The sequence below is a fragment of the Ictidomys tridecemlineatus genome, chromosome 9, assembly GCF_052094955.1.
Source record: "Ictidomys tridecemlineatus isolate mIctTri1 chromosome 9, mIctTri1.hap1, whole genome shotgun sequence".
In the NCBI taxonomy this organism is placed as follows: domain Eukaryota; kingdom Metazoa; phylum Chordata; class Mammalia; order Rodentia; family Sciuridae; genus Ictidomys; species Ictidomys tridecemlineatus.
Window position 1 is genome coordinate 2,929,068 of NC_135485.1, and position 26,397 is coordinate 2,955,464.

The following is a 26,397-nucleotide window of genomic DNA, read 5'->3' on the forward strand; positions in this document are numbered from 1 at the left end:
GCGGTCACCTCACCTAGGCCTGCAAATCTAGGGTCAGCGATATGGCCAGGAGCAGGTGGGGGCCTGCTGCGGCAGTTGGGCCTCTGCCCTGGGCCAGCCTAGGTCCCCCAGAATTATGTGAGGTTGGAACTCCAAATCTCCCGGTGTCCCCTGACGTGGGATAATCAGATCTCAGTGAGTCATCAGGGGGGCTGAGAGGAGATCAGGACCCAGAGACTCCACAGGGACACAGTGAGAGGTGGCCCCAAGCCAAGGAGAGGTCTCAGGAGGAACCAGTCCTGCGCACACCTGGATTCTGGCTTCCCGCCCCCGAGCCCACCTTCTCCGCAGCATTCACCATGAGGTTACATAGCTCCTGCCCAGTGGACCCCAGGGCTGACGGATCCCTGATGGCCAGAGGTGGACCAGGGGTTCCCCGCCTGTGGGGAACATGGACCAGGAGTGACCCTGGACTCAAGCTGGTGGTTAATGAGCCACAGAGGGAGGAAGCCCATCCTGCTGCAGTCAGCCCCACAAGAGCCTGTGAGCCTCCCCTGTGACCCTCCTGGACAGTGTCCAGGCTCTGGCCAGCTGTCCTCCCCTGGGGGCCACCTCTACCCAGCCAGACTCCTCCCGTTCCGCCCTATTTTTTTCCTTTGTCCTCCAAGGTGCTCAGCCTTCAGTGGCAGGACACAGAGCTCAGCTCCTGCTGTGGCCAGGCACCACCCTCTCCCCCCAGCCCCTACCCTGCCTCAGTTTCCCCCCCATGAAGCCAGTTTGTGCCTAGGTGGTCAGGAAAGGCCAGCTCCCAGTGGGCCCAGCTAAAGTGCTGTCTGTCCCAGCCCTGGTGCTGGGCACTCATGGGGCAGGTGGAGCCTCGCCAAGGTCCAGCCCAGGGACCAGGCTGCATGTCCACCCCCAACAGGGCCAGGCCCATCCCTCCCTGGACGGCCACTTCAGGTCTGACCTCGTGGTGAACACAACCCTTTAATGGAGCCACAACGGCTTTGTACCAGGTCTGTGCCACATAAAACCGTGAGCCCGGGCGCGGGGTGGGCCGGGTCTCCGGGCGTGGACGGTGCCCTAGTACTTGAGCAGCCAGCGCGGCCTGTGCGGGCTCAGGGACGTGAAGTAGGACCACCACCAGGGCTTGCTCCCGCCGGCCGAGGGCTGCCTGCGCGCCCCGAGGGGCTCAAGGTCCAGCTGCGGGGGCTGGTCCCGCAGGCCGGCACCTCCCAGCGGGCCCCGAGATGCAGGCGCAGTTCTCTGAAGTTCACGGGACAGCTTCTTGTGCCCTGTCCCCAGAGGCTGCAGAATGAAGTCCACGCGGCCTGCCTTCCTCATCCGGAGGGGGATGGTGACTCTCTTCATGACTTTGGAGTAGCCAGGGGCTTGGGCGATGACGATGTGGGAGCCCGGGGGCAGCAGTCGCCAGTAGTCACCATCCGGGGCTTCAGAGAGGGAAAATGACTCACCAGGCTGCCCCAGGAGGGGGGCGCGGACCCCACACCTGCTCTGGCCTCGGCCTCTACCCGGCAGGTCCTTCCCACCTCTCAAAGCCCTGCTACGGACTCCTCCTCGGAAGACCTCACGGACGCCCAGCCCCCCAAACACACGGGAGCACCCCTCAGCGGACTGGACCCCCAGCTGCGAGGCCCCTGAGGCGGGCGGAGCCCACACTGGCCTGAGGACGGACGGAGTGCCCCGCCCACTGGAGCCAGCAGCCACTGCAGGCACCCCCTTGGCCCCTTCGTCCAACGCGGTCCCAGGGGGAGGCCGGGAGGGTGCTCACCTGTGGTGACATCATGGCGGATGCCTTTGACCAAGATGCGGGCGTTCTTGACGGGTTTGCCAAATTTGTCCATCACCACGCCCTTGATGCCCCGGTGCACCTGAGAGGGGAGGCACAACATGGGCTCATGCTCCCGGGAAGCCCAGGCCGCCCGCCAGCCCCGCCAGCCCCCTCAGGGTCTGGGGTCTCTGGGGAGCCCTCTGCTGGCGCCCTGCTCTGCCACCCTGCTGCATGGTTATGAGGAGCGCCCTCCTCCCTGGGCCTCCGTATGCTCAGCGGTGAAATGAGGTGACAGGAATCCACCCTGGCACGTTCCCACTGTGTGAATGACCCTGCGGTTCTACCTGTGGCCTGCCTCCACCTCCTGGCCTCCACATGGGGATGACCTGGCCTGTCCACCTACTGGTGTGTCTGAGCCACCGCCCAGCCTCCCAGCTACAGCCGGCCTCCAGAGTTCCCTCAGGGCAGAGGCTCCCCCCTGAGGGCAGCGTGGGCATCAGGGAGGACACAGGGCAAGGTCTTGGACCTGTGACAGCCCTGGAGGACCCCCAACCCACTCTTGACCAGTGAGCTGCCTCGCACTCAGCACGTTGTCCTGCCTGAGCCCAATGACCCACCCCGTGTCACTGAGGACGGGACCCAGGACCGTGGAGGAGGACACAGCGCACTCGGCCCTGGTGTGAACTGGTCCCAGCCAGGCCCTCCTGCTCCTGTGACGTCCAGTGCCACCGCCCAGGGCTCTCGGCCTTGGGCAAGCCACGAGCTCCTCTGTGCCTCATTTTCTGTACTATAAAATTGGGGCAGGCAAAGCCAGAGCCGCTGGCCCTGCTGCAGGCCTTCCCTGCGCCCCGCTGCCCCAGGGGGAGCAGATGTGGGGACTGCACCCAGGGTCGCCGCCCAGGTTCACCTGTGGGAAACCCAGGGCAGGGGCCATCAGAGCGGCCCTCAGCCTGGGCAGCCCCATGACTCCCGACCCTCTTCACCCTCGGTGGCCTCAGGGGCCTGAGACAGCTGGACCCCTGTGAAGGGCTCCGCCATCCCGTCTGCCTGTGCTCTGCCAGGTCCCCGCTGCGGAGAGGATCCAGGAGACGAGGGCACATGGGTCCTGATGTCAGGGTCTCTGCCTCCTCATCTGCTCCTATGGGGCAGGCCACCCTCCCCGGCTTGTGCCCACATGGGGACATGGGTGTCCACGGCCTGCAGCCCAGTGGAGCGGACAGGGACAATCCCACGTGGGCTTGTTTAGGTGGACGGAAGGGAGGAAGTCAGGTCCTCAGGGGTGGGAGGTGGTGAGGACAAAGGGATTGCGTGACAGCCATGTCACACAGCTCATGTCACACAGCTCATCCGGGGCTGGTGGGGTACACAGAGCCCCCACCAGGCTTCAGGGCTCAGCCCAACCTGCGGTCTCCCCTCTGCTCTGCGGCACCCCCCAGCTCCACGTTGCTGTGCCACCCCGACCTCTACCCTCCGTCCTTGCCCCTCCCTCAGAGCGCTCTGGTCAGCTTCCACAGCCGCTGCCCCCCCTTCCAGACACGGTCGCTGTCCTCCTGCAGGAAGCCCGCCCTGACCCCAGCCACACTGGGGGCCTTCTGGGGTCCCGTGGCCTGGGCTCCTTGAGACGTTCCTCAGCTCCCCGCCCCAGGGGAGAGCAGGCCGGGCCCACAGGGGCGCTGCGGTGGCTCCCCCACACCCTGGGCCCTGCTTTCCCTCCCCTCCAGCCCTCCTGGGCGGCGGGGCGTGGCCCTCCAGCCCACGGGCGCTGCAGACTCCCCGGCCTGCCCAGCATCACATGGAAAAGCCTCAATTGGCCACGACAGGCTCGATCCTTATCAGAAGCCTGCGCCGGCTCTGCTGGGGGGGCCGTCTCGGGAGCAGCCGCGCACCGGCCACCCTCAGCCACACGCCATTAAATCTTCATATCCCAGGACTTCATGTGCAATATCCACGGAGCAATCCCAGCTGCTCTGAGACTCCTTAAAACTCATTTCCACCAGACAGACCCGGGATGAAACGAGTACCCGGGGCCATCTCAGGAGGAGCCCCCCCCCAGCACTAGTGCAGCCACCAGTTAGGAACCTGAGCAGGGCGACACGCTCCAAGGTCACCCGAGCTGTGCTTTCCTCCTGCCCTGGTGCTCCTGCACAGGGAGGCTCTGCTCCCGACCTACCTGGAGGAGGGTTCCCGATCGTTCTAGAAAGGAGGGTTCTGGGGGACTACTGGAGTTTGGGGACAGACAGCTCCAGGCAGTTGCTGGGCCACACTGGACCCTCTGTCTCCTCCTCTGGATGTGTCCTAGCCCTGGGGCCCCAGAGCAGCACCATGCCTCTCCCAAGCCCACCTCTAAGTGGGCAGCCCTGCATCCGCCACGTGCTGTTGGCGCCAATTGGGAAGCACCCTGCCTTCCCACTAGAGGGCCTTTCTCCCCCAGGGCCGGCTTCCTACGGGACACCTGGGCCACATGGGATCCGGGTGTTTCTTGCATATCGCGGAGGACATCCACCAACCCCAGGACCCTGTGGTCTTCCCCGTGGCTTCCCCAGGCCCCCTTGAATCTTGCAGCGCTTTGTCCAGGCTGCGCTGGGCAAGGGGGTGGGCACTGGGCACCAGGCCCCCAGCTGTCTGGGGAAGGCCTTGGCTCTGGTTCAGCAGGATCACGTGGCTGTGTTCTCTGCCATCCCCACTCACCACCTGCCTACCTGTGTCCAGGTGGCCTTAGCCCTGGCAGTGGCTATGCCTCAGGCAGGCCACTCTGGACCCAACCTCTGACCGTCCATTCCAGCCTGCTCAGACAGGCCACGTGGACCCCTTCCCCTGAGCCATCACCTCATCCCACAGCCAAGGTCCTCACTCCAGCCATAGGACCCCGGGGGACCCCAACACCCAGGAGTTCTTACACGTGGCCCTCTCTGCCCAGCCCTCTGTCTTGTCCCCTGATTCCTCCTTCCCCAAGACATCAGCCACCTCCTCCAGGAAGGCCCCTGGCTTCCAAGGCTGGGTCAGTGCCTCCGGGCTGCCTGGCTCCCGCGCTCCCTCTAGGGGGAGACCCTTGCTCAAGGGGAGTCTGACTAGGTCCCCTGGCGTCCCCAGCACCCCAGGGCACATGGAGGAGGGGCTGGAAGCCTGTCCCCAGGCCCGGCTCACCATCTCCACGAAGCTCAGGAGGGACTCCTTGTTGTTCAGCCAGAGCCCGTAGAGGGCCTCCTCCGGGGGGAACTTGACGCAGCCCAGCTCCACCGTGATCTCAAAGCAGTTGCTGTGCAGGTAGTTGAAGTCGGACATGCCTACGCACAGGGCACGGCCGTCAGGGCAGGGGCCGGCGAGCGGGCAGGGGCCGGCGAGCACGCAGGTGCTGGGGACTCTCCCCGCCTCACAGACGGGCAGCTGAGGCACGGGGCACGGAGGGCTCTCGCCAGGACCCCAGAGGAGGACTCGGAACCTGACAGGTTAGTGGCGAAGCCCACGGGCTTCACGTCTCCCCGCCGTCTGGGGCGATTCCCCAGGAGAAGGCAGCGCCTGGGGTACACGGGCCCCTGCACCCCATCCATGGGCCTGCCCTGGCCTCAAAGCCCCAGGAGTCTGGCAGGAACAATTATGTCCATTTCCCTGGACACTGGCCCAGAGACATCTTAGCATCTCCACTTTCCCGGGGGTCTGTGGGCCCGGGAGAGCTGGACACTCGCAACCACCCAGCGGCGGCTGGGAGGACTGCGGCTCCTGCCCCACTCACTGGGCTCCAGTCTCCTGGCCAAGAGAAGCCACGCTGCCCAAGAGCAGGACTGGGTGGACAGCAGGATAAGGCCACCCCGTGCCAGGGGCGCCGGGAGCCCACACTGCGGGAGCTCAGGGTCTCCTCTGACCCCCACAGTGCACTAGTGTTGTGACCCCCCTGTCTGCAGTCCCCAAGGCCTTGCCACCCGGGACTCATCTGGCCCTGCCCATGGGCCCTGTCAGCTGGGAGGGGAGCCCAATGGCCTCTATCAGCCCACCCTGCCCTGTGGGTCCTTTGAAGAATCCAGAACAGAGCCAAGACCCAGGCTGCCGGCCTCTGGCTGGGGTCAGAAAGCCCACGCATCTGGTCCTGCGAGAAGAGGGCCTGGGCCAGTATGGACAGCAAGGGGCAGGTCACCAGGGCCCTGCCCACAGCTATGCAGAGCTCTCGAGCAGGAGGAGAGGGCAGGTGGGGAGACGGGCCTGCATCCCGAGTGCCAGCCCCGCCACCCGTGGCCGCCAAAGGAGAGCCCGTCTTTCCCTCATCCTCATCTGGAACAAATAGCAAGTGTTTGGCTGGCACATGGGACACCAGCCACGGGAACACCGTGGGCCGGGCCGGGGGCGCCCCCGGGGCATGCGGTAGCTGTGGGCCCCACACTGTCCCTGTGGTCCTGCAGCCAGGGCAGTGCCAGTTAGTAAGAATGCAGGTGCCCAGGTAAAGCCGAGGGCCAGAGAAATGACCAAGTCCTGGTGTAAGTCGCCCCACGGGCCTTCTCTCTGCCCGCGTGCCCCCCGCACACGCACAGATATGGTACCAGAAAATCTTTGCTGTCTCTGAAAGGCCAGCCTCACTGGGGTCCAGGAGTGGCTGCCCACCCTCCATAACCCTGAAGGGCAAAGCGCATTGGCGATGCGTGGCACGTGACCCGGGGCTTTTCATAAAGTAAGCCACAGCAACGGCCACTGCGGGAGGCCCAGGGTGGCCCCCCACATCCCTCCGCTGCATGAAGACCCTCAATGAACACCAAGCCGGCCCCCAGCTCTTCCCACCCGACCACCCGGCCCAGAGCTTCCCGGCCTTGGGCTCTGGCCTCCTCCCGAGTGGGTCCTGTGCCCACGGCCCCCGCAGAGCCGCACCTCCGGTGAAGCTGTACCAGTCCGCCCCGTTGATGATGCTGCCCTGCTTCAGAAAGTTGCCCCCACACCTGCCCTCCGACCTGTCCATCATCATAGGGTGGACGTCGGCGTAGGCTCTGGCCAGCAGCTTGAACATCTGGAAAGGAGACAGAGAGAGCTCTCCTCGGGCCAGGCCAGCAGGGGCAGGGGCTCTCAGGTGCCCTCAGAACTGGGCAGGGCAGCGGGGGAAGGACAGCCCAAGGCACAGGCAGGACAGGGACGGTGCACAGGCTGGGTCCCCTGCAGCCTCGGGGCAGTGCTCTGGGTCCCTGAATGGCACACCGGCTGGGCCACCGACTTCTGTGGGGAGAGGGCACACTGCAGTCAGCCTGGCAGTCTACCCAGCTTCCTGTGGCCTGGAGGGGCTGTGGCAAAGGCAGGAGGCTGGGAGTGGAGGTGGGAGGAGAGGCAGGACTTCTCATCCCAGCAGACATACACAATCATTGTCCCCCGCACAGCCCACAGGGGCCAGCCAGCACCTTCAGCTGCGGGGACTCAGCCTGCAGGAAGCCCCTCTCTGGCCACCACCAGCTGGCCAAAGCCTCGTGCAGTTTCCACATATGGCAGAGGGACCCTGGACACACCTGTAGCACCTCCCAGCCAGCCTGTGCGTGGCCTGGACACCTGCCTGCCCAGAGCTTCCCACCCAGGCCCCTCCTCTGAGGCAGGGTCCAGGTCCTCTCCTGGGGCAGGGTCCCTGTCATCTGTCAGTCCTGGGCTGGACATGGGGCCTGGCCCAGTGAGAGACCCTCCAAATGTGGGCCAGACGGATGAACGGGCGTCCTGCACTGGGCTGTTGGGGCCCTGTGGCCTGGGACTCATCTGTCCTGGGAGGGGATACTCGGTCAGAAAGGAGGACACAGAAGGGTGGGTGGCTGCAGGTCAGAATGAGGTCTCTCCCTGGTGGGTTCAAGGGACCTGGAGCCAGGACCTGGGGTCCCCAGAGGGGATGCTGTCTGACCCCAACTTGTTCCCATGGTCACAAACCTGGCACCCCAAATCCACCCACTGTCTTTGGCCCTGGGGTAGCAGGCCAGGACTGCTCCCCACCACGCGTGGACAGGTCATCACCTGGGGGCGCCCGAGTGTCCTCCACGGAGGGTGCGTCAGGTGAGCCCTGCCACCCCACGAAGCAGCCGTGGGTCTGGGCACTCTGCGCCCCAGGACCTCCCAGCCCTGCGTCCTCGCCCCTCCTGTCCCAGGCCTGACCCTGGGCCCCGAGCCTCAGGCAGGGCACAGACAGACAGGAGGACCGCAGATACAAGGAAGGGTGGACGGGCTGCTGGAGAGGGTGGCACGGAGGGGCACGGGGACCTGGGCACGGTGCAGGGCCGTGGGGTACCCCTGCTGGGAGCCCGGGGGACTGCTACCCTCTCCCGGGGCAGGATCCAGCTCCAGGACAGTGTGGAGGTGAGAGGGACGCGGTGGGCCTGGGGCCTTGGACATGGCCCAAGGCACTGGCTCTCACCTGGGGCATCAGGGAAGTTTGGGAAAAGCCCACCTCAGGACCCGCCAGCCCCACCTCACGGCCCCCACCTGCCCCTGGGCTCTGGTCTCCACAGAGACCACTGCTGCGATGGCTGGTGGCCCAGCCTCCTGTCTCCTGACCTGGGGGACTTGTTGAGGTGAACCTTCCCCTCGGGCAGCTCTGCCCTCTGAGGCCATGGAGCTGAGCCCACGTGGAGGAGCGCCTGCTGCCCACAGGACTCCTGGGCTGCCCGGTGGTTGCCCCTGCTCTCTGAGGGCACCAGGGTCCAGGCAGGGCCAGCCCTGGAGGCCACCCGGACCCTGGGGCACTTCCTGAGGTCTGAGCCCAGAGCCCAGCACCCCCTGGCCCTTGGCGGGTGTCAGTCGATGAATGCGGGGAGCGAGGGAGGGCGTGGGGGCTGGAGGGGAAGGACAAGTGACCCAGGTGACCCAGCGGACGCGGCCCTGCCGACACTCCTGTGCTCAGAGGTGGGCTGCGGGCTCCTCCTGGGCCCCTCTGCAGGTGGCCCTGACACCTGGCTCTGCTCATGCTGCCACCTGTGCCTTCACTGTCCCTGGCTGTCCCTCGTCTGGAAACCCCCAGCTCATCTTGGGCCCCGCCCGGGAGCCCCTGAACCCAGGCCAGGCCGGGGCCCACGGACACTCGCACAGCACACGGGCACAGGCACACACGGGCACAGCACACACGGGCACAGCACACACGGGCACAGGCACACACGGGCACAGGCACACTCGGGCACAGCACACACGGGCACAGGCACACACGGGCACAGGCACACTCGGGCATAGGCACACACGGGCACAGGCACACACGGGCACAGCACACATGGGCACAGGCACACACACATGGGCACAGGCACACATGGGCACAGGCACACACGGGCACAGCACACGGGCACAGGCACACACGGGCACAGGCACACTCGGGCACAGCACACACGGGCACAGGCACACACGGGCACAGGCACACACGGGCACAGCACACATGGGCACAGGCACACACACATGGGCACAGGCACACATGGGCACAGGCACACACACATGGGCACAGGCACACATGGGCACAGGCACACACGGGCACAGCACACGGGCACAGGCACACACGGGCACAGGCACACACGGGCACAGGCACACTCGGGCACAGCACACACGGGCACAGGCACACACGGGCACAGCACACACGGGCACAGGCACACACGGGCACAGGCACACTCGGGCACAGCACACACGGGCACAGGCACACACGGGCACAGGCACACTCGGGCACACCACACACGGGCACAGGCATACACGGGCACAGGCACACTCGGGCATAGGCACACACACATGGGCACAGGCACACCGGCACAGCACACACGGGCACAGGCCTCCGTGAACCACAGACTGAGGACCTGATAGCCTGGTGGCCGCCGGGGGCAGGGTGGACCACTACCCTAGTGGCCTCAAAGAGAGCAGGGCCTGCAAGCCCTCAGCAGGTATCCGGGGCTGGAGCCTGCCCACCCTGGACAGGGCTCTCCATCCCTGGACACTGCCTCAGGAGGCAGGGCAGCCTGGCTCATGACTAAGCCTAGAGGTCAGGCCTGCCGAGGCCACACCTGGGGGCAGGGAAGGGCTTCCAGCTTCAGCTGATTAGCTGGGCAGATGGAGGGCTGGCCTGGGACGCGGGCTCACCAGAGGCAGGGTGGGTGAGTAAGCTCTGAAACCCCAGCTCATCTCAGGCCCCGCTGGGAGCCCCTGAACCCAGGCCAGGCCGCAGCCCACCTCAGGTCACTGCCCCCAGCCTCAGTTCTCTGGCCCGTGCAGTGGGAAGCACCAAATCCCACGCCCAGTCCAGATCAGCCAGGGCCTCAGTGGGCCCCAGGAAAGGGGGACGGCAGCCAAGGGCTTGGGGTGGGCCATGCACGCTGCAGCACTGCCCTCTGCTGGCCACGTCCAGACTTGCACCCTCCCCGAGGGTGAGGGGCAGGAAACACTCTGGAGGCCACTGGACATGGGCCCAGGAGCGGGAGACTGCTTCCTGCTGGGCGGGGGCCTTCTGGGAGAAGGGGGTCCTGCGCACAGAGGCCCCCGGGCTCCAGTGAGCCCAGAGCAGGTGGCACCGGCCGGCCGGCACCTGCCCTGGCTCCCTCTGCTCACCTTCTCGTCAGGCGTGGGGGAGAACATCTTCATCTCCAGAGGGTGCTTGGAGAAGTCGAAGGGGTAGGACACCACCAGGTCCCCCCCGTGCAGGCTGGCTGAGAGCACAAAGGGGGCCGTCCGCATCCACTTCATGATGGCCTTCGTCTCAGGAGCCACCTGCCCAGGGCGGAGGAGACACTTTCAGGGCCGGGCATGCCTGCTGACCACGCCTCAGGCAGACAGCCTGCCCAGGGCCCCAGCTGAACTCCGGCCCAGCCTTTCCTACTCTGTCCAGCGTCCAGCAGGCCCAGGTGGGCCTCCGCCTGGAGCACATGCTTGCCTCACAGGGATGGGGGGACGGGCAGGCCTTGGCAGGGCCAGATGCCCTCTGGGGCCTCTGCACTCTTGACTGCCCCTTGTCCCTGTACTGAGCATGCGATGCCAGCTGCAGGTGCACCTATCCAAGGACAGCCAGCCCTCCGAGGAAGCAGCCTGGTCCCACTCAGTCCCTGAGCACCCAGCACACAGCAGGTGCTGAGCACAAGCCAACAAAGAGCAAGCGGCGGTGGGGGGTGGGGGGGACACTGTCAGAGGTTCTGCCTAGGCCACGCAGGGGCCAGGACTAGGTGCTTCCAACACATTATTCCCTGACTCCCACCAAGCCAGAAGGCTCTCCCCATGGCACTGGGGCACACTGAGGCTCGGGGGGGCCAAGGTGCCTTGTCCCCAAGGAAGGACGACCCAAGAGTCCCAGATAGCTAGGAGCCCTGTGGAGGCCTCAGCTGCACTGGAGCCCTGGGCAGGCACGGGCAGCAGCGCTCCTACCTTACCCCACCAGTAGTGCTCCGGGATGGGGATGTGGTCAGTGCGTGTGCCGCGGACGGAGGCCAGCCGGTAGTATTCGGACGTCAGGTCCGGGAAGTTGCGGTTCAGGTCCAGGTTCTGCGCATTCTGCCTCCCACTCGTCCATCCGTTGTACCCAGCACCCTGCAAACACCAGCAGCTCCAGGGAGGTCAGCACAGCCTGGCAACTCCTTCTAGACAGAGGCCCCGAGGGCAGGGGCTGGAGCCAGGAGCTGTGGGTCCCCTCTGGCTCTCAGCAACAGGCAGGGCAGCAGAGTGACCAGCAGAGCCACCCTAACCTCCTCAACTCCCTCGATTTTCTGTTGTAAGCATCGCCTCCTCAGCACAGAATGATATGGGCCTGCCCAGCCCCCAAAGCAGGACCTGGCCAATATTGATCCCTGCCAAGTCCTTGTCACCTGGAAGTGCAGACACAAACAGACCCTCCGCAGCAACCAGGGAATGAGGTGGTGTCAAGGCAGCAGCCACCACGGGTGTCAGGGACACTCACCTCTGCAGCAGCCACCTCATAGCCGTCGGGGTTCATGGAGGGCAGCAGGTGGATGCGGGTGGTGTTGATCAGGCGCTGGATGCGGGGATTGCCCAGCAGGTACTCGGAGCACAGGTACTGGGCCAGGTAGATGAGCATCTCCCGCCCCACCACCTCATTGCCATGGATGTTGCCAATGAGTTTCACCTCGGGCTCCACTGGGGGAAGAGATGCCAATTTGGGGCATCATCTCAAACCCTTGGGGACCCCACTTAGCAAGGGTGAGCAAATGTACCTGCACCAATTCACACTTGTTTGGACCCAAGAACCTCTGCATGACGAGCACTCCTGGAGGAGCCACCTGTTGAACTGATTTCTGACATTGAACCCTAATTATTAGCATGACAAACCAAGGATACTACCAATATGATGGGTGTCATTCACTCCTGTGACTCACTGATAGTCACTTTCTATGACTGTATGAGTCAAGCACATTGGTGCTCAGCTGGGAAGGCAGTTGTCCCCGGGAGGGATGGGCGGAAGGAGGGGTGGGTGGATAAATGGATGGGTAGATGTATAGTGAGTGGATGGGTGAGTAGATGTGTGAATGGATGGGTGGAGGGATGAGGGGAGGGATGGGTGGGTAGCTGGATGGATGGATGGATGGGTGGGTGGAACGGTGAGTAAATGGGTGGAGGGATGGATGTGGAGAGATGGGTGGATGGGTTGATGGATGGAGGGATGGGTGGGTGGGTGGATGAGTGGATATATGTGTGGATGAATGGGTGGATGAATGGGTGGATGAATGGGTAGATGAATGGGTGGATGTGTGGATGGATGGGTGGGTGGATGCGTGGATGGATGGGTGGAGGGATGGGTGGAGGGATGGATGGAGGGATGGGTGGGTGGGTGGATGAGTGGATATATGTGTGGATGAACGGGTGGATGAATGGGTGGATGAATGGGTGGATGAATGGGCAGATGAATGGGTAGATAAATGGGTGGATGCGAGGATGGATGGGTGGGTGGATGGGTGGAGGGATGGGTGGGTGGATTGTGGGAAGAGGAGTCAACCAGGCCTAGCATCTTGTTTGCTGTGGGACTGGGGAAGTTGCTACTCTCCTCAGAGCCTCACATTGCTCACATGGAAATGGTGTCTCTCTCCTCAGCTCCGTGTGTCCCAACCCTCCAGCCATGGGAGGGAACACTTATGTCCCTTGACCTACAGATCCCAGGGTATAAATGACCAGGAGGCCTCCCATGCAGTCACCTCCCTGGGCCCTCTGCAGGTGTGAGAAACAGGGCAGGTCTTGGAGATGGGTGCATCTGGGTGGCCTTTCACCCTTGGCAGGAGACAGGGCCTTTGGGCTCCTGCTGGACACACTGCCTAGGCCGACAGGATGCAGAGGAAAGGCCCTGAGTCTGCTACCTACTTGTGAAGCCCAGGGCTGAATGGGGTTGATTCTGGGTTGACCCTGCTGACCAATGAGGCTGGGGCACGGGGATGAGGAAAGAGCTGGACCCAGTGATCCCCAGAGGCCTGTGCCCTGGATGCTCTCAGTGCCCAGGGTGGGGGGACCACATGGTCACCGTGGCCTCACCCCACAGGAAGCAGGGCTGCCCAGCCAGGAGTCTCCCCTAGATTTTCTCATGAAGCCAGCTGGGGGAGCGCTTGCAGCCTACAGCGGTCAGAGTGATTCCTAGCTCCCTGCAAGAACAGTGTGACCCAGCATCTCCCACACTGCCCTCTGCTGCTGCGCACAGGCCTGCATGCACATGGACAGGGCTGCTCAGGAGGAGAGCCGCACCGTCCACATCGCCAGTTGGGCAGTTGGGCAGGGCAGAGTTTGGACAGTGACCAGGACCCAGGCTGCACAGACCTGGCCGGGGCCTGGTGCTCAAGGGCAAGCCTGGGACAGCAAGGACCAGGGACACAGGACGCCCGCCAACAGGTGAGGCCAAGCTCCCGCAGCCACCGCAACCACCTCCCCCACTTGCAGCTCCTCGGGGACCTGACCCCCAGCTCCTAGAGGACAGGCCTCTGCCTTCACCAGACCCCCGCGCTGCCACCTGTTGTAAATTCCTGCTTAGTCTCCCGTCCATCCCTCTAGCCTGTGTCCCTGTCACCATGAAGAAAGCTCTTTTCCCGTCACCAAGTGCTCAAGTGTAATGCACCCTGGGGAGATTCCCCAGGGGATGTGGCCACGAGCCAGGCAGAGCCCCAAGTCTCCTCCAACCCTGATCCCCAAACACGGCTCCCCCAGCTGGTGCACCCCAAGGCCCAGCGGCCCAGAGCCCTTCCCCAGATGCAGAACCAAGCCCAGCCCCTCCCTGGCACTTACTCAGCTCATGCTGGCCAGGGCGGCCGGAGAACTCGATGACCAGCAGGTCCTTGCCATCGAAGCTGCGCCCGATGCTATAGGTCTTGGCCACCTGGGCACAGCGCGTCGCTGTCCGCTTCAGCACCCGCACCATCTGGGCGTAGGAGTGGTGGGCGAAGCGGATGAAGGTGGGCGGCAGGCCCGAGGGCAGGGCCTCCTCAGCCTCCAGGTCCCCTGGGAAGAGAGGGTAGTGGGTGACACTGCCCGCCTGCCAGGGGCCACTCTGTCTACACCCCAGCCTCCCTGGCACTGTCTGGGGACAAGCCCTTCCCCAGCACCCTCCCTCCCCACCCCCACACACCGCAGCGACCTGGGAGTGGGAGCAGCGTGTCCCCTCGGATGGCTCTGCCAATCTGCTTCTGACTGAAGTCAGATTCTTGTAGAAATACTTATAACACCGTCCACAGCGAGGACACGGCCAAGAGGCCCACACAGCCCAGCAGCAGCATTCCCCGTGCTGCCAAGACGTGGGGACGGGGTGAGGACTCCCAGTGCAGTGGGTGGCAGGGACTAAGGGCCTCCCCTGGGGCACCCAGCACCCCAGCACGTGGCAACACCCTGTGCCCTCGCAGCCCACTGACACCCTCTGAACCATGGGGCTGGCCCGCAGGGCACCCCGAAGCTCTCTCTGGTCAGCGCCAGTGTGAGTTAGCCAGCACAGCTCCAGAGGATCCCTGTGGCCTGCATCCACTGCGGCACCCACTCCCGGCTGTCCACTGTCAGCGCCTCCACCAGGAGAAGGGCAGGGAGGCACCCGGGTGGGTGCAAGCAGGACCCCCTGCTCTCCCTCCCTGGAGCAGAAGCCCCAGGACACCAGGGACCCTGTGCAGCCCCGATGACCCTGCCCAGGGCAGCAGCTCCCTGCAGGCCGCCTGGGGCCACAGTTGCTGCGGCCTTCCCTGAGTGCCACCCTGGCCTGCGGTTTTGCCTCTGCTCAGAATGGCTGGGAGGAAGGAAGGCAGGTGGAACTGGCAATTGAGTGGTGGAGATGCCCAAAATAACCTCTCAGCCTCCTCCTCGGGCTTCCCAGGGCAGGGGCTTGGCCGCCGGGGAGACGTCTGGATTCTTTCCCCAAACTCCAGCCTCAGCGGCTGCTCGCCACCCCCAAACAGGCAGCTCCTTGCCACCAGCACAGCGTCCCTGGGCCGCCCCTCGCACTGTGCTGAAGCCATCAGCCTCCTCGGGGAACGCTGGGCTCCAAGCACCCCGTCAGCCCTGAGCCCCCCACGCCCACCAACACGTTACCAGACACGTGTCTGGGTCCCTCCCCAGCCATCCACCATGTGTCAGAGTCCTGTACACAGGAGGAGCTCAAGATCTGCTGAGGAATGGACACATTGGTCCATCCACCAATGACTGGCCTGGGTCACTGCAGCCGAAGACCTTGGGCATCTGCCCTCCCATCAAGCCACGTCCATAGGAGACTCACTCCTCACACAGGAGGCCCCCCAGCCAGTGTGGCCACAGGCCAGCTGGCCTCTCAGGATCCACTCCTACCCACCTGGGGCACACAGACCTGTACCCCCACAGCATCATAGCCAGGTAGCCTCTGGGACCCCCAAAGGTGCAGCTCACTAGCCCAGAGCCGCCCATTCCATCACCCAGCTGGTTCCCAGGAGGACGGGCCCCCCTCTGCAGCCCCCTCCTGCCTCCTGCTGTCCACAGGCCCCACAGGGCCACCCCCAGCACTTCTCTCCAGGCCAGAACCCCTGGTGTGGCCTTCCCGGCCCAGCCACCCCAGGTTCACCTGGCAGGCCCCGAGGGGCTCCCTGCCCACCGCAGCCCAGGTGCATGGCCGAGCACTGCAACTTTCCAGGGAAGCCGCGGCCAAGGACTCTGTCCCCTGGGCCACCACGCCCATGTCCCATCTGCTTTCTGAGCACGGCCACCTCCACTGGGGGCCCCTTCTGGGCCTCCCTAGAGCACTTGCTCGCCCCCCCCGCCCCGTCACTAGGCCTCCCGTGAGCCTGGGTCCATGAAGAGGTGGGACGTTTTGTGGGGGGCTCTTCCTGGTACAGAGATGGTCCCCGTGCCACCCCCTTGGTGGTTCCACTGAGCTCCCGCAGAGCCTCGAGGACCCTGTGGCCCCCCCTCACCCCGGAGCTTCTCCAGAGGATTGTAGCAGCCTTCCTCCTCCAGGGCAAAGTAGTGGGCACAGTCCAGGAAGTAGGGCCAGGCCATGTCGATGGCGTCGAAGGCCGGCTGACAGGCCTCCCGCAGGCCCTCGCAGACGTGCCGGCAGGGTCTGCGCACACGGCTGCCCTCGCACCGGGGCGCCAGCACGGCACAGCCCAGCAGCCGCAGGTCAGGGTTGCACTGGCCCTCCAAGAGATGGTGCAGGACGCTCAGCAGGATGTACTCGGGGCTGGACTCCACCGCCTCCCGCGACCGCTGCTCCAGCAGGTTGGGAAAGGCAGTCTGGGTGTAGGCGGCGTCCGCACAGGAGCTGAGCTGCAGGTCCACGCAGGTGGCTGGGGAGGCAGGGTGGGCAGGTGACGTGATGACCTCAGCCCAAGAGGTCCACCCAGGGCCAGAGCCGCGGGGATGGGGCAACCAGAGTCTGGCACAAGGCATAAGGCTTTGCCTGTCCAGAGTCAGGGATCAGAAAGGATGGGTGGTTCCTGTTCAGCTTTTCTCTGCTCAAAGCATCCTATCTGGGACATTGACTTTCAGGCTGGGACTGCTTTCCGAGTTCTCTGAAGTCTGGGCTCTCCATGGAGAACACACCAGTCGCCCAAAGCTGGCAGGAGAGACTCGGCCTCTGGCACCAGACCCCTGAGCACATTCCTGTGCACCTGGGACACTTCCAACAGCATCTCTGGAGATGGCCCTGCCCCACCCCTGCACTAAAGGACACTGGGACCACGGAGCTCACCAGGCCCACAGGCCCACAGAGATGCACCAGGCCCACAGGCCCACAGAGATGCACCAGGCCCACAGGCCCACAGAGATGCACCAGGCCCACAGGCCCACAGGGATGCACCAGGCCCACAGGCCCACAGAGATGTACCAGGCCCACAGGCCCACAGAGATGCACCAGGGGCTGGGTGTGGCCAGGGTAGAGCACCTGTCCCCCAAAAGAAGGCCTGTCACTTCAAGGCCTGCCCTCAGCCATCTGGAGCAGACCACGGGAGGGGACCAAGAGCCAGCAGGTGAAGGAGGGAGCAGGGGACGTCTGCAGAGCCTGGACAGCAGAGCAGCTGGGCAAGCCGCTCTGTGGGGCAGGTTGGCCCTGGGCTTCCTCTGTCCCCTCAGCTGCTGAAGCCGGAGCCGCGGTCTGACAGCAGCTCTGTCCCTCTCTACCCGCTGCGGAAACCTGGGCTCAGCTCTCTGAACGCTCTGGAGCATGCAGGGCGGCAGCGACCTAGGCCTCAGAGGGGCGTCCAGTACCGTACCGCTGTCGGCTCCCGACGGCCTGCGGCATTCATCTGCGAAGAGATGCACCACGGTTAGCGCCCTGCTCAGCCACCCCACGCGCCTGCCGCTGCACCAACCTCAGCCCATCTTCACCTGGCGCTCGCTGGGGGCCAGGCTTCTCTCTGCCCAGCTTCATCTCGGTCCCCACTGCGCCCCCAGGGCAGCAGGCACCCTGCTACCAGGTGAGGACCCTGGGCCTGAGCTCAGGAGACCTACCTAAGCAAGGTCCCCGGTGGGGGGGTGGGTCCAGGAAAGCCTCCAGCCCCACAGCCCAGGACTGGCCAGCAGTGCAGGTGACCCTGCTGTCCAGGCTGGGCAGCCTGACCTAAAAATACCACCGAGGCCAGTCTCAGCCCCCCAAGGCTGCCACCCAGTGCCCTGAGTCTTTAACAATCAGCCCCCAAGGGCTGCACCCCCATGCTACTAAAAGTCCCTTCCAAAAGGACATCTAAGCACAGGCTCCTTGTCCTCAAGAACGCCCCAGAGTGTGGGGTGACATGCTTGCTGGAGTCGGGGCCCCTTCCCAGAAAAGGATCCGCACATATTGTCCTTGCAACCGTGGGACCTCAAGGGTCTCCTCGAGGACCTTGGCAGGGCCAGATGAAACTCACGCTGACCAGTGCACCTGCCAAGCCCCTGGTGTGAGCAGAGCCAGGTCTCGGTGAGCGCCGAGGGGGAAGGAGGGGCTCTGCGGAGGGACCTCGAGTCAGACTGCAGCTGAGCTGGTTCTGGATGGGGCTGGGCATGGGGTTGGCTGCGTCCCCACCTGGCCTGGGAAGGGAAAGGCAGGCTGGGTGGACAGACCAGCCAGGACCAAGAGGATAGGCTCCCTAGCAGGTGTGGGCACGTGGGCGGGTGGGCACGGGGTGGGGAGCCCACGAGGAGGGGCAGGAGGCTGGGTCCAGAGGGAATCTGAACGAAAGCCTGGCCTGACCGCGAGGCTGGCAAGGGCACGGCCACTTTCGGTTTTCTCAAGACCCGGGGCGTGAAAACCCAGCTGAACTCAGCACCCGTGTGGCCCCACAGGGGGCTCTGGGCTTGCCCACTGCAGGAACTCCTGACCCCAGGGGACAGGCCACCATGGTCCCCACGATCCCCACACCTACCAGCTAGCCAAGCTCTCATGGGTTGACAGCATTGAGGCAGGACACCTGCCCCAGGCCACCACAGGCCGTGCTGCTGCCACCCTAGCCACTGATGAGAGGGGACACTGACACATCCACGGGTGGACCTTGGTACCTCATCAGCCATGCAGCAGAGGACCTGGCCATGAGCCACGGGGGCAGGCAGGGCAGCCAGCCAGCCTGGACGTGGGCAGCTCTGGGTTCAGCCCCCTTGCAGCAGGGGCCCAGGCAAGCCCCTCTCCTGTGGTGTCCCCAGTCTCTAGGGGACTGTGAAGGCTCCAGGAGACCTCGGCTCAGCGCCCGGCACAGGCCCAGCCTGGAAGGCACTCCCGTTTCTGTTACTCGGCACCAACCCTAAGATGGCCAGAGGCTCCCGGGTGTCCTAACGGGCTGGCCTCCCTGGGGGAGCATGTCTGGAAACAGCACCGCTGGGTGCCCCCTGGCAGAGAGGGCTGCAGGGTGCCCACCCCCGTGCCCTGGACGCCATGCCACACACGTGGGGATGTGCAAAGCAACTTCCATCTACAAATCCACAAGTAGGTGACAAGGGGGCTCAAGTCACCTGGTCGGCCACCCAAGTGGCACAAGGGCCCCACCCTGCTCTCCTCAGGCAGGTGTGACATCTCCAGGAACGCATGGCTCCATGACCCTGAGCGTTCCCAGACTCACGCCGTCATCACCCCCTGCAGAGTGACAGAGGTTTGGAGCATCGAAGCATCATCCACCTGTCGGCAACCAGTGACGGTGGGGAGAGACGGAGGACCACCCCAGGCAGGCACTGAGTCACACCTCCAGGCCAGGTGTGAGCAGGGACAGGGGTAAGCAGGCCCAGGTGTGAGTGGACCAGGTGTGAGCATCCACCCCATTCAGGCCCAGGTGTGAGGAGGCCCAGGTGTGAGCATCCAACCCTGCAGGCCAGGTGTGAGGAGGCCCAGGAATGAGCGGACCCAGGAGTAAGCGTCCACCCATTCAGGCCCAGGTGTGAGCAGGCCAGGGGTGAGTGTCCACCCCTGCAGGCCAGGTGTGAGCAGGCCCAGCTCTGAGTGGGCCAGGTGTGAGCATCCACCCCATTCAGGCCCAGGTGTGAGTAGGACCAGGAGTGAGCATCCACCCCATTCAGGCTCAGGGGTGAACATCCATCTATTCAGGCCCAGGGGTGAGCAGGCCCAGGAGTGAGTGTCCATCCCATTCAGGGCCAGTGTGAGCAGGCCAGGTGTGAGGAGGCCCAGGTGTGAGCAGGCCAGGGGTGAGCATCCAACCCTGCAGGCCAGGAGTGAGGAGGCCCAGGAGTGAGCGGACCCCAGAGTAAGCGTCCACCCATTCAGGCCCAGGTGTGAGTAGGACCAGGAGTGAGCATCCACCCCATTCAGGCCCAGGGGTGAGCAGGCCAGGGGTGAGCGTCCACCCTGCAGGCCTGGCAGCAGCTCCATCTGGCACTACACTTTCCAGGTTCGTCCTGGTCCAGGACCCACACTCTGCAGAGTGGCTGTCTAGTCCCCTGTTGAGCTTGGACTGAGGCAGATGCTGGGAGTGGACGCCAGCTCAGGTCGAGGCACATCAGGTGGTCCCTTGTGCCCCTGTGCTCTGCTCCGCCCTGTCCCTCATCCCCTGGGCCTGGACTGTGCACCTGCTGTGCACTGACAACCAGCTGAGCGTGGGGACCTGGAGACTCATCCCGAGGCTGGCAGAAGGTCAGTGAGAGGAAGAACCAACCTGGCCTTCACCTGGGGCTCCGCTGGCCTCAGGAATTCGAGGTGAGGATCCCAGGAGCAAGCGGGCATCCACCCCGACACCTGCCTCTCAAGGCCAAGTGCCTGCTGGGGGCTCAGACCACAGCAGGGGTCAGATGAGGGGATGTGTCCTGGTGTCCCCCGCTTCAGGTGTCCCCAGGCTATAGTTAAGAAAGCTAGGTTCAGGGAGCAAGCCCCAGGCCTGGGTCTGCTCGCTGTGCGTGAGATGACCATGCTGAGGTCCCACGAGGCGGGGACCAGCAGGGCCTGGCCCTGTGAGTGCTCAGCACAGCAGCTTGGGTCAGTGGGCAGAAGGAGGGACCACCCAGGCCATGTGGTCTCCAGACAGGGGGCTGGCATCTGCCAAGCTGACCACTGACCACAGTAAGAGAGAGCAAGGCCCCACGGTCTGGAGGCCAGGAGCCAGAAGCCAAGCCATGAGCTGGGGACTCCAGGGGTCACTTGGCCTGCGGCCACATCACTCCAGCCTCTGCCCAGGGCGAGCACATGACGTGCCCCTTTCCTAAGGTCCCTGTCAGGGAACTGGCGCTCCCCCAACCCAGTGTGCTTCATCTTAACCAGGTTTCTTCTGCAACGACCCCGCTTCCCAGTGAGTTCACTCCTCAGAGACCGAGGGCTAGGACCTCAGCTGATTTTTTGAGGGAGACACTATTCAAGCCATAACAATGAGCAAGTGGGTGATTCTCCAGCCACCATGGAGCTGGGATGGAATGGAGGAGGGAGCCAGAGTGGTTATGCAACTTGCCCCGAGACACACAGCCAGTTAATAGTGAAGCTGGGCCTCACCCAACTGGCGTGGACTCTCTGGGCCTCTAGTTTTTGTCTACAAATCAAGGGATGGACCAGACAGCCCAAAGCCCACCCTGCCCATCCCAGCACCTGCCTGCTCTTGTAGCCACAGAATGCTGAAGCAGGGACACCTGGAGCCCTTTGTCACCAAGCCCACCCACCACCCATGCGGCCCACCCTGCACACGTGACCCCCCGCAGCCTTGGAAACAGAGGGGCGAAAGGCAGCCCCAGAAGCACCTGCACCCTCACTGCCCAGCCTGGCCTCCCGAGCCACAGGTGGCTACTGAGGGCCTTGAAACTGACACCTGCTGGGAGGACAATACACACCAGCGTCAGAACAAGAGGAAACATCTCAGAAGTGATTTTATATTAATGACTAAATATTAGAAGGACCTTTTGGATGTGTTGGGTTAAAATTCTTGTTATAAAAATTAATTTCATTCATTGCCTCCTTCGTGTGGCTGCCAGAAAACAACCCTGCTTGCGTGGCTTGCGTGGCTTGCGTGGCTAGCGTGGCACTCGCGGCCATCGGGGAGGGCAGTCCCCTGACTGCTGCTTTACCGCAGCCCACAGTGCTGTGACACCTCATGACCACAAGGAGGCAGTATTTCTTCAAGCCGGGGATGGAGACTGAACTCAATTCCTTCCCTCCCTCTTCACTGGACAATAGGTTGCTCCTCCTGGTCAGGGTCTCCTCCAGCACAGCAGACACCTGAACAACTCAGGGAGGTCGCCAAGTGGAGGAATCAGGGCTGGAAGCCAGGACCAAGGACCCATGAGCATAAAGACACCTGGGACCCCAGGCTCCCATGAAGCCCTGGAGTCCTCCACCAGGGAAGGGACCGTGAGCAAGCAGTCCAGGCTTGCTGTGAACCCCCAGGCACAAGAGAGTCAGGGTCACGGCAGCCTTTGATGCCCACACTGCCCAGCCCCAAGCACATCAGGCCACTGTCTATAAACCCCCACGCTCCTCTGGAAGGAGGGGCCTGGAGGAGGAAGGGGCTGCAGGTGCAGCCCTGATCTGTGTTCTCAGCCCTGGCAAGGACAGAGCTCACCTGCCCACCCTGCAGGAAATGAAGGGACGCAGGCACTGAGCCCAGATGGAGGTGGCTGTACTGCTCCTGGGTAAGACCAGGAAGGCTTCCTGGAGGTGATGGGGGGAGGCCCTAATGAACTGTGACCCCAGACCTTCTCTGAGCTTGCAGGTTCTAGAAGCCTCTCACAAGCAGGCACAGTTCATCCCCAGGCTCAGCAGAAGGTCGGTGAGTGGGAAGAACCAACTTGGGCTTGACCTGGGGCTCTACTGGCCTCAGAGGAATTGGAGGTGAGGACCCCAGGAGCAAGTGGGCATCCACCCAACACCTGCTTCTCAAGGCCAAGTGCCTGCAGGGGGCTCGGATCACACACAGGGGTCACATGAGGGGATGCGTTCTGGTGTCCCCTGGCTACACACACCTGGGCTTTCTGCAGTGAGCTGGAGCGGGAGGAGGGCCAGAGGTGCCGGGACAGTCAGGGGCGGCTGGGGGAGGGAGGAAGAAGGAAAGGTGGGGGAGACCGAAAGGGGCCTTGTCCCCTCATGCACTTGGCAAGATCTCGGGTGTCCACAAATCTGACACCCATTGTATCCAGGCCTCTGGGGACCCCAGCCCTGCCGAAGCAGATGTCTGCGGCTGATAAGGCCCTGGACCGTGGTTACTAGACGCACCCCAACTCTCATTAGACAGGGAAATTGGGGCCCACTCCTGGAGGGGAGGCGTGGCCAAGACTGAGCCCAGACTCCAGGCCCAGCTGGAGGATCTTCTCAGGTGAGGTCAGCACAGGTGCGCCTCCCAGGAATCCCAGAGTCTTGCCTGGTCCCCCTAGAAGGCCCGCAGCCCCTCCCACCCCTGGGCCCACTTCCGGAGAAGCTGCAGTCCTGTCACAGCCGCGAGCTGGGAGGGAGGGATCAGAGTCCGAGTCCCGCAGCCGCCGGAGCCCTCCCGTTCCTGGAAGGACAGGCCTGGGACGGCCTCTGCCCGGAAAAGTCCCGGCACCTGCTGGACGGGACCCACCTGCGGGACCCCGCCAGTCCGCTGTGCCCCCACCGCGAGGGCCTGTGCCTGGCCTGGCGCGGTGTCACTCCGCTGTCCCCGCCTACTGCTTGGGCGCCCGGGTCCCAGCCTCCAGGTGCCGGAGAGACCCGCGCCCCCTTCGGGCAGAGGTCCCTCTATTGGTCCAAAGTCACACGGAGTCCGCTCTGGGGGCCTTATGGCGGGACCGCGGTCTAGCGAGGGACTCGGGGAGAGTTCCCGGGTCGGGGGCCCGCGTCCTCCCCGGGGCGCGCGGCGGGCCTTACCGGCGGGGTCCGAGGGGCGCTCGCCGCACCCGGGCCGCGCGGCGGCGGAGGCCAGCAGGGCCAGCAAGGCCAGGAGCAGCGGCGGCGGCGGCATGGTGGGCGCGGGCGCGGCGCGAGGGCGCAGTGATGTGGCACTTGGGCCCGCGGCCGGGCTGCGCGGCTCGCCCCCGCCCCGCCTCTGGGGGGGCGCCCCGAGCGCCGCAGGAGTCGGGTTACAGCGGGCAGGAGCCGCGGAGGGTGCGGTGGAGAGGGCGAGGAGGAGGAGGACCACAGATAAACCGCCCAGGGGCGAAACCCGCCCCCTCCGCTGGCGACTGCTTCTCCTCGGGACCAGCTACCCCACCTCCCGCCCGACAGACAATCTGAACAAATTCCCTGCAGAGGCTGCCCCCACCCCTGGGGCCTGGACAGGAGGGTCTGGAGGCCATGGCACCCCAGCCAGCAGCGAGCCGTCAAATCGCCCAGCTCTGGGCCCCACAGCCCCACCCTTCCCCCTCGGGACGCACGTGGTCCACCGCGAAGGTCTCTGTGGAGGAAACACTTAGGAGACAGGAAGGGAGAGGAGGCCCCTCCGCTGCTGCCTTTCTCCCTGAGCAGTCTTCAGCCCAGGCTGAGAGAAGTCCCTCCCTGGATTCCTGTCACTCACAGGGCCCAGCAGTCAACTGGCCCCCTCTCATCAAAGGAGTGGACACCTGGTCCAGGAGTGGCCTGAAGGCCCTCTACTTACCCCCACCTCGACCAGGAGCAAAGGCAAGATCATGGTGGAGGGAGATAAGCCAGGACTCCTGGGTCTGCACCTAGGGAGCTGAGGACTCTTCTGACTGTCCTCAGTCTCCTATTCCATGCCACACCACCTTGGAGCCACCCCCCCTGGGAGATCCCCAGGGCCTGAGAGACCCAGAAGCAAAGGTAATCCTGAGCCCTTGACTTGGCCAGGCTGGAGCCTCTCCCTCCTGGGAAGGGGGTCCATCATGCAGCTGGACAGACTCTGACTCCTGCTGGCCACTTCTTGCTGCCCCAATCGTATGGTCCAGCTGGTGTGCCATCTGGACGCACATCTGAGCCCTGGGGCCAGCACTGCCCAGATCCCAAGACTCACAGCCCTGTGGTGTTCCCTGCTGAGACATTCGACCCAAATGATCTCCAGGGGCATTTGCCTTTGTGGGCATCCTTGGACAACTGTCCTGGGCAGCTGGGAGGCCAGGGCAGAGGTCAGTGCATGGATCCTGGAGTCAGATGCCACTCAACTTTGGACAAGCCACTTAGCCCAGAGGCTGGGGGATGGTGGTACCCGCGTGGGACAAGTGCATCCAGTTTTCATCCTGGGACAGGTTCCGTCCATGTGTGCCTCCCTTTCAATAACAATGGGCCTTGAGGGTGGCCGGCAGACCTGCCCATCCGGAGGTGCCAGAGCCTGGGGCCGGCAAGAAGTCACGCGGAGCTGGGGAGAGCACAGCCCCTGTTAGTCTATCAATTTCCAGTCAAGGTGAGCCAGTGTTGGCTATAGGAGCCCACAGGTGGTGGTGGCCTGTGCTCCCAGATGAGATAATTCCTGCACATGCACTGACCACAGGGTGGGTGCCAGGAGCATGGCAGGGTGGGGGGGCAGGGACCACACACTGGGACAGGGCAGCAAGAGAAGGGGCAGGGGACTAGAGACCCTGAGGGGACAGGGTAGCATCTACCTAGGGGGGCAGCAATGTGGGGTGGGGCTAGAAGCTGGGCTTGGCTCACCTGGGAAGAGGCAGTTCTTTCCGGGAGGTGCAGAAGCATGAGCCCTGGAGGCGTCCCAGAGGCTGCATACCCGCAGCTGTAGCCTGGGGCGGTGGGCAGGGTGGAGACTGGGAACAGGAGCAGAGCCGGGGACCTCTCAGGCCTCAGCAGAGCGCAGCCTGCTTCAGGCCATGTCCCAGGAGCCCGATCTGCTTGGGGGGGTACAGGGAAGGGCCACTGTGCTGGGGACCAGGACTGGAGAGGCTGCAGCCAGTGATGGATGCCCAGGTGGGGCCCAAGGAGGGTGGGAGTGCAAGGTACCTGAGGGGGTGGGGAGAGGGCGTCTTTACCCACAGTCCCTCTGGCTGGCCAGCCACCCTGTGTGATCAGGCTGGAGCCTCAAGGACCAGGCGAAGGACTCAGAAGCATAAGACAAGCTGTGGGAGCTCTCAGGGTCTCCCTCTGCCCCACCTCTCACCACAGGCTGCTTCCAGTGACCGGTGGGTACAACACAAACTCCGCATCCCCAGAAAAGTGAGCCCCGTGTCCTGTGAGCCGTCTGCAAGCCTCACAGCCCCATGGCCTCTGCTTCCCGCCGCACCTGGGGGAGCAGCTGCAGCTTCAGGGTCAAAACAACTGCTGGGGTAACAGCCAGCCCCCGCCCAGGGTCAGGGCCCAGTCCATGTGTCCCAGGAGCCCTGCAGGGACGACTTGCAGCCCTGCCTGCTGCCTGGTTAAACGTTGGCCTCTGGCTAACGCAAAAACAGCATCTGCCCCTTTATTACCAGGCCCCTGTGTTCCTGGCCCCTTTGTTCATGGGGCCCTATGTTCCCGGGCCCCCTTTATTACTGGGCCCTTGTGTTCCTGGGCCCCCTGTGTTCCTGGGCCCCCTGTGTTCCTGGCCCACTGTGTTCCTTGGCCCCTTGTGTTCCTGGCCCCCTGTGTTCCTGGCCCCGTGTGTTCTCAGGTCCCTTTATTCCCGGGTCCCCTGAGTGCCCAGGCCCCCGTGTTACTGGGCCCCACACAGTTCTGCAACACACATATCCTTGAGTGGATCTAAGGTTGTAGCTGGTGTTTACCATGGTGATGCCGTGTGACACTGAGGCCCAGCTGGCCAGTGGCTTCCCAGGATGGAGAGGGTTCACACAGCAGGTCCCTGGCCTGGGCTCTGGAGACCAGTGGCTTCCCCTGTGGGAGTGCTCCCTCTGCATGTTCAGGGGTCCAGGGGACAGTGGGGGCTTCAGGTCTGCAAGCCCAGGGCATGAAGCCCCAGCCAGTCTAAAAC

At 64.1% G+C, this 26,397-nt stretch overlaps 1 protein-coding gene across 1 annotated transcript; it reads right to left on the reverse strand.

The window, feature by feature from the left end:
• Positions 1-947: 947 nt before the first annotated feature.
• On the reverse strand, positions 948-26,021 carry Cpz (carboxypeptidase Z). Its single transcript, XM_078020937.1, has 12 exons — positions 25,134-26,021; positions 23,400-24,840; positions 17,377-17,409; positions 16,078-16,452; positions 13,943-14,155; positions 11,622-11,818; positions 11,093-11,254; positions 10,286-10,444; positions 6,623-6,758; positions 4,916-5,055; positions 1,772-1,871; positions 948-1,430 (listed from the first exon to the last, which is right to left on the reverse strand). The coding sequence occupies exons 2-12, from the start codon at positions 23,491-23,493 to the stop codon at positions 1,063-1,065; spliced, it is 1,977 nt and encodes a 658-aa protein (XP_077877063.1). The 5' UTR covers positions 23,494-24,840; positions 25,134-26,021; the 3' UTR covers positions 948-1,062.
• Between the last annotated feature and the right edge of the window lie 376 nt (positions 26,022-26,397).

Bases quoted from the DNA above. Each gene is read 5' to 3' on its own strand.
- Cpz (XM_078020937.1), bottom strand. From the start codon at position 23,493: ATGCCGCCGCCGCCGCTGCTCCTGGCCTTGCTGGCCCTGCTGGCCTCC. The intron at 14,156-16,077 runs GTGAGGGGGGGC...CTCTCTTCCCAG, and splicing joins TCCTCTGGAGAAGCTCCGGG to GGGACCTGGAGGCTGAGGAG. The intron at 5,056-6,622 runs GTGCGGCTCTGC...CCCTGTGCGTAG, and splicing joins CTGGTACAGCTTCACCGGAG to GCATGTCCGACTTCAACTAC.